At 49.5% G+C, this 11247-nt stretch overlaps 1 protein-coding gene across 1 annotated transcript in view; it reads left to right on the forward strand.

The window, feature by feature from the left end:
* Positions 1-10444, forward strand: part of LOC135898097 (uncharacterized) — a 90886-nt gene extending 80442 nt beyond the window's left edge. The window contains exons 4-6 of the mRNA XM_070536435.1: positions 292-357; positions 1519-1588; positions 9031-10444. Of these exons, the coding sequence (XP_070392536.1) occupies positions 292-357; positions 1519-1588; positions 9031-9138 (244 nt within the window). The 3' untranslated portion in view covers positions 9139-10444. The remainder of the gene's footprint in view (positions 1-291; positions 358-1518; positions 1589-9030) is intronic.
* The last annotated feature ends 803 nt before the right edge of the window (positions 10445-11247 follow it).

Below are 11247 nucleotides of genomic sequence, written 5' to 3' on the forward strand. Positions count from 1 at the left end.
TGAAACCCGCCATAATTGATCCTTAGTAGAAAATAGATGTCCTAATACATGAGAAAACTGTCACGACGTTCAGTCTCTATTGTCGCAGGCGCAAGCGAAGATGCCTATCTTCTCTTGTTATTGCCTCTTGGTTTATTGCGCATTCCCTTTCGCCTACATTCTCAAACCCCAAATGTCAGTCCCAGTATCATCTGTCCGCTTTGCCGTGCTGCACATATTAATGAGCACGAATCATCTAGCCAAATTGCACTAATCTGACGCGGAATCTCTTGTTTTGCTTGCTTTTTTCAGGAAGTACCCGTTTTACTACAAGTGCCGGGGTATCAGTGCCAAGCGCTCATATGTACCATACAGCAAGTGAGTACCCCGTTCCCAATACGCACCCGTACATCTTGCGTGTAGTATCGTTCCACAAGCCACGCGGCATTCGCCATTTTCGTCATCGACTATATAAAAAGCCGCAGTCATTGCACTTTCGGCAATCAGGCAGTGCGCGGATGCAGTATGTCTGTGACAACGTCAGAACAGTTAATGTAACTGCTACGAGTGAGTTGCTTTGCTTTGAACCCGGCACATTTTTATTTTAACCGAACTGTTACCGTGATAGCGCGCTTGGCGCACTTGTCCTAGCTACCGGAATATTCGTGAGCGTTGCAGCTGTATACTCGGACTGCGGTGTTGTCCTGTGACGATCAGACTGCATGCGTGTCGCGAACGCAAGAGTACATTCTCGAACCGATACGAGAACCGCCCACTGCTCTGAAATGCACGACAACGACTCATGTATACATAACTGAATGGATGAACTGGAGTAATGGGGTTCGATTCAGCAGTCGCCGACCAGGCTCGCCGCTATCGTTGTCAGCGCTTGCCGAGTACAAGTTCCCCTAATGAACAGTTCTGTTCTCATCAGCCATTTCGGCTAAGGTTTCTACCGGCTAGCGTTTCTGTAATAGCCCCGCGATAACGCTCTACATACGCGTTACTAAATAGGAAAATATTATCATGCCATCATTAAGGGACACAGTGGCGCGGGTTCCGCGGTACTTGTGTGGGGGGCAGGTAGGGCACTAAGTTGCCCTTCTCGTATAATGTCACCAGGTTGCTGAGCCTATACCACACTGTGGCTTGTTAAACACGGATGATCACGCCATACATTTCTGTAACCTTAACATGCATAACATGCAGCCCTATAGGGCTGCTGCGTGAAAAATGAAAAATAAAGTACTCGAAAGTGTATTGCCTACGTCTCCATGGATGTCAAATAACCTCACCCCTCCTTTCCTGATAAAATTAATTTTAGAAAGAGAAAAGCTTTTAAATAACTAGCACCTAAGCTCCGGTTCTTGCAGAGCAATTGATGGGGAAGTGGGAGGGGGGGAGGCGACATTAATTACCAAGGTGTATTGGTTGTTCCAACGTGGTCGCTACTGTAGCGCTTAGCGAAGTCAGCGAAGGTTAGTTCACAGGAACGAGATTGACGTCAGCCGGCGTTGCGTTGTGTTTTCCTCCATTCAGGGCTGAGCCAGTGTCTCTGAAGGAGCTGTACAACGACGACGACGAGCCGAAGAACAAGCAGAAAACGCCGGTGAGCTATCCTCCTAGTCTACACCGCCTGGAAACTCGTATGTAGTTACAGAGCTCAACCTCCCGAGTTCTGGGGTCCATTCGGCTAACGTTTGGCCCGCATCACGTACGCCTCACTCTTTACGTGACTATTTTGTAGGAGCGCGCGCGCCCATGCACTATGTTTAACAATATATGTACTTAATTGACGATCTAGATGTGTGCAGAAGCCTCCTTGCAGAATTCAGCGCGAGTCCTATCGGTGCGATTTCTCAACGAACATAGTCTGGCCGAGCGTAGTGCGACGTCACTTTCATCTTGCGCTGTTGCCTACAGCTGCAACAGCGCGCGTTGCAAAGATTCTGCAGCTCTGCTATTAGTGTGGCAGCGGGCAAAATGGCATAGGCCGCCACCACTGGCTGACGGTCCTCAAACGAGCCCGTAGCGGCTGTCATTAGCGCATTCACGACACAAGCTCTGGCCGTGCATTTCACTCAGAGGGGTGGATACCGTATATGCACGCGTATAACGCGAGGGCTTTCAGATCGTCAAAAAATGAAAGATTATTCAGTTATAACGCGAAGTCGAAAAGCACGATGAAATGGGCTTAACAAAGACAAGTCCGTTTCGTTCCTTGTGTTACGGCAGCTTAGTGGCGGCGTGGTGACCGCAGCGCGAGCGTCGATTACGGCGGACGCCTACGGAGTTTTCGTATACAAAGAACAAGACCCGACAGTGGTGGCGCCATTGGATTCGTTTTGTCACATAGCTCACACGTCTAGTGGTTGCGCTCGATAAAAGTTCGAAGGATGAAAAAAAATATGAAAGAAAGAAAAGCACGCGTTATATTCATGTTCTGACCCAGAATATCACACGAGGCGCGTTCTGAAGCGGAAAGTTAGAAAACAAGAACAAAAAAAAGTTTATGTTTGTGCAATACGGTATTGCAGTGAAGGAGTGCGCTCTTTTTGCTTAAATACCAACTACACTTTCTTTCATAGACAGGATGCAATGCTTACGGAGGTGACAGAGACTTCTCTCGTAACTCCCAATGTTCTCCTAATGTGTTCGTGATGAGTTTCCAATGAATACATGGGACGAAAAGTGAAAGTGAAATTGAAATGCATTGAAACTTAAACTGGCGTTCGCGACCAAAACATAGTTCATCAGATATAAAACAAACGTACATGTATGGGCGCCTTGTAATTCAACGTAACTTTAAACCTCATGCTCTTATGTCGCAGACTAGGACTCACGTATTACATAGAAGGCGTAGAGCATATGAACCTACTTACCACAGACTTGCGACCAGCGTCCACAGGGCGGCGCTCGCACTCGCGTTCAAAGCATATTACGTCGTGCATGAGAAGCACGCGGGTACAAAATTAAGTAATGTTACGTAATCTTACGTCCACGCGTTGTAGTTGTAAAAGATAAAAAGTTAATCCATAGGAGGCGCATCTGGGAAAAAAAATTTCTGTGCGGAAGCCGTCGACGATGATGGCCGTTTTAAGCGAATAGAACGAACGAACGAGAGAGAGAGAGAGAGAGAGAAACAGAGAGAGAGCAAGAGAACGAATGTTTTCCTTACCGAGACCGACCACCTACCATCGAACACCCAGAAAAACGGCCGAAAAAGCCAAAGAAGACTTATCTCTAAAACATCTGCACTTCGCACGAAGCGTGGGAGCGACACTTGTATGCCCGCACAATAATTGTGCATAGCTTTCGCAGCGTTACCTATTAAGTATGAAATGGAGATACAACTGTACATGCTTGAAGCAGCTCCCTAGTTAACAAGAGGTTAACAAATGTGCAGCTTTTCTGCAGGCGTAAATCTCATACCATTTAACCCTATTTAGAAACATGACTCCACATATACGGTCTGTCCACGTTCCCCGCTAGCTGCTTTTCTGAACGGTGTTACGAACTTCAACCGCTGCACCACGATAACGGCTTTGTGGTCCCGTAGCGCTCGTCACCCGTTTCGTGACAGAGCGTTGGTAGCGAAGACTCCGAGCCTGGCGTCGATGAGAATAACAAAAGGGACTTTATACATTATATACAGGTTATCATACAGGACATGAACGGATCGGCACTGGGGCCGAGAGCTCACACAAACGCGACTGTTCTCGCACGACGGCGTCCGGCGAAAACGCGTGACACATCTCACCCCAGTCGGGAGCGACCCTCTCTCCAGGTGGGGTCGGCGGATCCTGTTTTTCAGGCGGCTTGTCACTGCTTTTATAATCCCCGAGGCCCATTGTCACTCAACCGGCCCAATACAAAGTCAGCACACGACGGTCGTCCGAGGGGTCCAACCAGCGACCGCGCTGGCCACTCGGTTCAAAGTTCGCGCGCGCGGTGACCTCCAGGCAAGGGAGGTGCGGCGCCGGGCCGTCGGGCACACGCGGACACGTCAAAACACGCTGCTCCGCCGAGGCTTCTCCCGCACGAAGGCGCAGCCTCTTGACTTGTGAAGGGAGAATTATGGCGCTCGCAGGATAGATTCTGCATCTTGCAGATTCGGGATCCGGGCTTGTGGTAATGGCACAACAGCATCCCCGCCCTCAGATAAGGCGCCGGGAAGACGAGCTGCCTCCACGTGGCTCGGATGCCAGGCGCGCACGTTCGTCAGGCTCGTCCAAGTTCACGTCCATTGTCGGGACGCCAGGTAACCTCACGTGCCCAGGTCCGACTCGCCAGGACAGGAGCTCTGCTCACCACGTCGTCGCCAAGGCACCTTGACCAGCTCCGCTCGGGTCGTTCCTAAGACCTTGCTTCTCGCCACTGGTCCCGCTTGGTCGTTCTGCAGCTTGCAAAACCGACCGGCAAAAGGCAACACCCAACACGAACAAGTGCCCTCTGTCTCCCGTCAAACACCAGACAAGGCCATAATTCAAATCAACCTAACTAAATTGTTTTCCCCTTTTTTCTCCCGCTGCAACAAGAGGCAGGTGTACGATCTAGTACACAAGGCTCAAACAACCAGTTTTCAAATTAACAACACAACAAAATAGAAACAATTATTAATCAGCAATAATAATGACAACTAGAATGGTCCCCTTAAAATCACTTGGACCGAAAACATACTTCTGAGGAAGCAAATGAGGCCATTCATTTTTCCCGGCGATATTTTCGCGGAATCCGAAGCTGCTTATATTTGCGACCCTGCTTATCCGTGTAGCGGCGGTACAATAAGCCAGATTCCTTGCCAAATGAAACCCCCTTTTTTTTCACTCCCCGTTTGACGCTCTTCCTCAGATCGGCTAAGGAACAGCCTTCCTGTTGCTCGCGAATCAGACTTTTTCTTTCAACTGCAGCCTGCTCCTGCCGGCTGGCGGAAACCGGAGCGAGTGTGGAGCCCGCGTCGCCTAATTGCGGCGTCGAGTCTATATCGCGGCTAGCGCTGCACGCGTCACTCCCACTCACTTCCAGGACCCGCTCGTCTAGGCCAGCCTCCGAGCTCTGCCTCTCCCGTGACTGCTCGCCACTCAAGTTACCCTGATCAGTCCGTGTGCCGCACCGCCTTTCGCTCACCGACGCTAAGTCAAGTTCCCTCGACAGCGGGCGCGCTTTGGATCGCGTGGGGGCCATGTACGCCACGTCGGCAAAGAATGATTTGCCCTGATCCCTCAGCAGCTGCTCCGAGCTATTTGAGAAGAGGTAGGAAAATTGCTCCGGGAGGGCGGCTGACACAGCGGCTTCGGTGTTAAGTTTTCCAAACTCTCCTTCAATGATAACCGCTGCGATCGGTAAACAGACACTCTCCTTCTCGGCCACTTGCCGTATCCTCACGCACTCTCCCGTAAAATCACTCGAGGAGACGAAAGATGGGTGAACAACGTCCATAGTTGCTGCAGAGTCCCGCAGTGCTCGGCACTTCTTGCCGTTTACCTTAATTTCCTGCACATAGGGCTCCAATAGACGTATGTTCTTGTGAGTTTCCTGTATCGTTGCAAAAGCAATTCTCTCTGGGCAGCTTGCAGCGATGTGCCCTTGCTTTTTGCAATTGTAGCAGGTTAACGGTTTACGTCTTTCAAAAGAACGCATCATTTCGTTTCGCTGTTTCGGACCATTGTCATCCTTCTGAGATGCATTCTGTCCATCCCTTACAGTTTCTTTGGGAAGGGACTCGTCGTCCCGAAACTCGCGACGCGTGATTTCCTTCCGTTCGTCGGGCTTCCCGTAAAACCCATCTCTTCTATCTGCTTTTTCTATGCGCACTGCCTTGCTGTGCAAGCTGCGGCGTGTGTAATACTCTTCCGCTAACTCTGCTGCCTTGTTTAGCTTAACCTCCTTTAGCCTATCTTGCAGCCAGAGCCGGACATCCTCATCAATGCAACGGTAGAACTGCTCCAACGCGATGCATTCGACAATTTTGTCGCGGTCGTCGTAAACCTCTTCGCCCTTCAGCCATTCCACCAAGTCGGCTTTTAGACGAAACGCGAAGTCAACATTCGACTCCTTACCCTTTTTTGCATACCGGAACCTCTGCCGGAAAGCTTCGGGCGACAATTTGTACTTCCGCAGTAGCGCTTCCTTCACATCACTGTAGCTCTCAAACGCCTCTTTCGATAAGCAAGTTATTACGTCTGATGCCTCCCCAGGAAGCAACGCTAACAGATTCTGTGCCCAAAGGGATCGCTCAATGCTATTCCGTTCGCAGACGTGCTCAAATTTCACGAGGTATTTGGCCATATCCTCTCCGACGACAAAGGGTGGAAGTTGATCGCGTATTCTGGGAACATTAGAAGTGAGACTAGGCGCCGGCGAGTTATTTCGGATCTCCAACTCTTTCATTTTAAGCTCGTGCTCACGTCGCTCCCTCTCTGCCTGCAACTCCCGATGTTCCTTTTCTCTCCTTTCCTCCCTTTCCTCTTTGCGACGTTCCTGTTCTCTCCTTTCCTCCCTTTCCCGTCGTTCATTTTCCTTCCTTTCCTGCTCACAACGTTCCTTCTCCTCCCTTTCCCGACGTTCATTGATACCCGCCAAGGCCTCTGCGGCTTCCTCAGCCGTTACGTCCCCAGTCCTCATGACCTCAAGGATCGCATTCTTTCTTTTGGTTGAGCCCAACTCAATGCCCAACTCCTCACAAATTTCGAGAAGTTCCTTCACCTTGTACTTCTCCATCGTTCACACTGTCCTCCTGCTGTTTACCCTTTTTGAATATACCTGCCGTACGCTACTATAACACTACTAGTAAGACATATGCAAGTATATCACACACTGCCCTGTTTACCCCCTCAGCATCCCCTGGTTTTCAAAACACTCTTACTAGGCTTGAAACACACAAGGTTATCACAATGCAACACCAAATCCTTCCTTAAGCTACTATACCCTGTGTCAAAGAAAGTCTGGTGTTTGAGGTAAACTTCAGGCACTCACCGCGCCGAGGTAGCTGATGCCGGTCAATCCCGTAGCTGCCATCCAGTGTGATGACATCCCACCGCTGCCACCAGTGTTACGAACTTCAACCGCTGCACCACGATAACGGCTTTGTGGTCCCGTAGCGCTCGTCACCCGTTTCGTGACAGAGCGTTGGTAGCGAAGACTCCGAGCCTGGCGTCGATGAGAATAACAAAAGGGACTTTATACATTATATACAGGTTATCATACAGGACATGAACGGATCGGCACTGGGGCCGAGAGCTCACACAAACGCGACTGTTCTCGCACGACGGCGTCCGGCGAAAACGCGTGACACATCTCACCCCAGTCGGGAGCGACCCTCTCTCCAGGTGGGGTCGGCGGATCCTGTTTTTCAGGCGGCTTGTCACTGCTTTTATAATCCCCGAGGCCCATTGTCACTCAACCGGCCCAATACAAAGTCAGCACACGACGGTCGTCCGAGGGGTCCAACCAGCGACCGCGCTGGCCACTCGGTTCAAAGTTCGCGCGCGCGGTGACCTCCAGGCAAGGGAGGTGCGGCGCCGGGCCGTCGGGCACACGCGGACACGTCAAAACACGCTGCTCCGCCGAGGCTTCTCCCGCACGAAGGCGCAGCCTCTTGACTTGTGAAGGGAGAATTATGGCGCTCGCAGGATAGATTCTGCATCTTGCAGATTCGGGATCCGGGCTTGTGGTAATGGCACAACAACGGGCGACTCAGCTTTTCCAGTTTCATTTCATTCACTTACGGCAATATTCGATGACCTAATTATCTTGTTCACTGTGGTGATTGTTCTTTTTTTTTGTTTAAGCTATGACACCCTGTTTATCGAGGACTCCTTTACTTTTCTGCATGAATTTAAGGATACTGGCTGTAGTGTAAAATTAGGTCGTGAAGGAGAAGACCGGTTACGCGTCGTGTTGTCACTTCGATGCTGTTTGAATTGTTTCTACTGCACTTTCGTTGGGTATTTCTGCAAAACTCATTCGACCAACCTTCTAAGCGTTTATTTGCAAATCACCACAAACGATAAGCGCCTAGAACAAGGGCGGGTCCTTGGAATGTGTACCGTGCAAATAACTTTCTCGCTCATCGCGCGCAGTACATCAGAGGCTCTGAGTGCGTGGCCGCGCGGCTCATGCAGCTGTCATATTTAAAGGGAATTTAAAGGCAAGCATCCGAATATACTTGCGTTAGTTTATTACATGTCCCTTTTAAAAATCTCACGACGTTGTTGATTTTACTCCAAGATAGTATTTATCACAAGTAAAGAAGCCGCACAATTATTCTGCAATACAAATCCTTCTTGACGAACGGTAACACTTGCGCAGACGTCCTAAATTGAACTGGCTATCAAGGGGGTCTTGCTCCTCGGGGCGCTGTTAAGAGCTAGATGGTCGCATAGATTTCAGCGAGTTCTTTAAGAAAATCAAATAAACTTGGCTACGCTGCATTACTTATCCTTCTGAAATGTATTTAACTTTTCTTTTTTAATCATCACTTTTTTGTCCTCTATTTGCCTGTCGTTAGCGGGACAGGTTACGTCGTGTGAGCTAGTAGCGGATTTACGCACTGACGGCGCCACAATCGTGTCCTTACGTTTGTATCATAGGTCAGGACAGCGTAAAACTATCCCAATTTCCTTTCATTCCAAATCCACCATTAGCCCTCCATGAAAGGTCAAAATGGCTCGGACCCAGCCCATATGGACGCATGAACGCCCCCCCCCCTCCACCGCCACCCCCCCCCCCCCCACTCCCATATGGGCTAGGACCAAACCATTTTGACCTGTTGTGCAGGGCTAGCGGTGGATTCGGAATAAGAACAGGCTCTAATAGTTTTTCGTTATCCCGGCCCTGCTCTCGATTGCAAAGGCTCTATCTATTCTGGATAAATCTCACGCTTCGGACGCCTTGCACCACTGCCTCTTCTTTTTTCTTTTTTATTGCTTCATTTGTTGCTGGCCTTCAGTGCGCCTTTAAGTGCTTTTCACGTTCTGATGTTTTTTGAAACCGCGCTATCTTAACAAAAGACAAACCTAGTCACGGCTCGTTTTCTCCGGCTTCCCACAGGAGGCGGTGCTAGCCTGGATCCGCGACAGGTACGGCGACGAGGCTCTCGACGCGTACGACCGGCGACAACTCACCGAGGCCTCGTTCGAGAGGAAGCCGGTCTTCTGAAGGCCCACCATGCCCACCCTCCTCCTCCCCGCCACACGCCCGCACGGGGGCGCCGCCTCTCACCCGGAAACCGGCGCCACCTGCTAGACCACGTGTCCATGCGATTTGCCCAAATAAAGGCCCTCCGGGCCCCATAGCTGCCCCGGTCCCACTTTGGTTACGTCCAGTGCGTATTATATAGCGTGCCAGTACCCGGACACCGGACGACGTGTTCGCTGTTAATCACGTATGTGTGTGTCGTATATGTGCGTGAACCTGGCATTGAAACTATTTCGATGAGCCAGACGCTTGACCTTGTTGCCCGCCCGTTCTATTTCCTCGCAGTGTCTTTCTTCTCTCCGAAGCGGTACTTTCACCAGGATCCTCCCGGGTTGTGTATTTTGAAAGTGTTCGTTACGATCACTCAGATTCAAACGTAAATTAGATCTAGCGGCGGTACAGTGTATTCGCGACAATGCGCTTAAAACATATTAAATAATGATGCACCTCTTGTATACTGCAAGGCGTCAATCACGACTCAATAAACTAATTAGTGCATTAAGACACGGATGATTCACGATGGTAAATTATTTTGTTAATTGACTGGACTTTCGTCCTCTCTTAACATAACTTGGAAAGTGCGAGAAATATCAGTTGCGCTTAAGCGAACTGCGAATGTGCTTGCAGTGCTGATTCCTTTATCGTTGTTGGTAGCGGAAAAATTTTCAGGAGGTAAACGGCTGCTATACATGCATACTTCCCTTTCGGCATTAATTGGTGAGCCATCAATACACACAAGAAAAATAAATAAAATGACGCAGCAGGCAGACTACAAGAAGGTACGTAAGAATCACAGCAGAGCGAAGCTTTCTGGATCTGGAGAAATGTTCTATGACCTTAATACAGTCAACAAATGAGATTCTTAACGACTTCCAGGTAAGAGCTGGTATACGCACCAGATGCAAGATGAATTATAAAACAACATAGCGTACATAGGATATATATCAGGTGCACTGGAAATATTTAAAGTCGGTGCATCAAGCTACGTGAAACAATCAGGAAACGCTAAATAATCATTCTCGGACAGCGAAAGGTTTGCTCCTTTAATTGTTTGATTCTTGTTTTTCGTCCACGAAGCCACTTTTCCACTTTTCCTTTTTCATCTGCAGTAAACTGTAGTTGTTCTTAGTATACACCGTATCGCCTACCATACGTAGTCAGTACAAATAACAGAAGACAAGAAAAAGAATGACTTCTTTTGATACCCTACTCGGTTAAAGACTCACAGGTCGAAAATTAAGTTTCGTGCGTTAGATTGGGGGGGGGGGGGGGGGGGGTTGAATGTAGACGGCGACTCGAAGTATGTCAAAAACGAGACAAATATAACCGGCGAGCGTTAACCCCCGTGCCGTGTGCAGATCTGTATCACCGTGTAGGGTTATCCATATTGTTCATTCATATGTCTGTTATGTGTGGATCGCAATGACGTTAAATATGGTGACAATGTGCTGCCGTAGTTCCTATAGTCCTCAGGCGGCTGTGTTCAAACATACCCTCAGGTATGCTCAATTTCCGACACTATAGTAGGCGCCTATGTTCCCAATCACCGACGATCCCGAATCGGCTCCCTCGTCAATGGGCCAGTGTGCTATAGCGCGAGTGATAGAGGCATTATGTCACCTGTCGGTTCAAATCGCCACTCCTTCGTCAACAGGTGCCGTGTTGCTTTGCTCATCCTCATAATCGCGACTACGATTGTGCCCGACCTTCTCTTGCAATTCACGAAAGTTACAGACTCCACCGCTATTCGAGGCTGCAAGGTCTCACTCTCTGTGTGGGCCTGTCATTCCTGCCACGAACCTGCTTTAAGAGGCGTCCGAAGTTTTGGATATGTTATTCTAACGTACGAGAAAGCACGAACGCACTGTACCTTGTTTGTCCACAGACTTACGTTAAGTTTAGGTTGCTGGCGTTGTCGGCGCCTTATGAATAATTGTGCTACGGTATCGTTTTCTGTGTGTGATACATAGACACCGTTGTACGCGTACGTATGCGAACCTCGGAACGGCCCCTTTGCGTTTCGGCTTCCGCACCTCGCGACGCCTCTACGCAGAGTGACGCGAAGGTGAC

This window comes from Dermacentor albipictus, chromosome 3 (assembly GCF_038994185.2).
Source record: "Dermacentor albipictus isolate Rhodes 1998 colony chromosome 3, USDA_Dalb.pri_finalv2, whole genome shotgun sequence".
Taxonomy (NCBI): Eukaryota; Metazoa; Arthropoda; class Arachnida; order Ixodida; family Ixodidae; genus Dermacentor; species Dermacentor albipictus.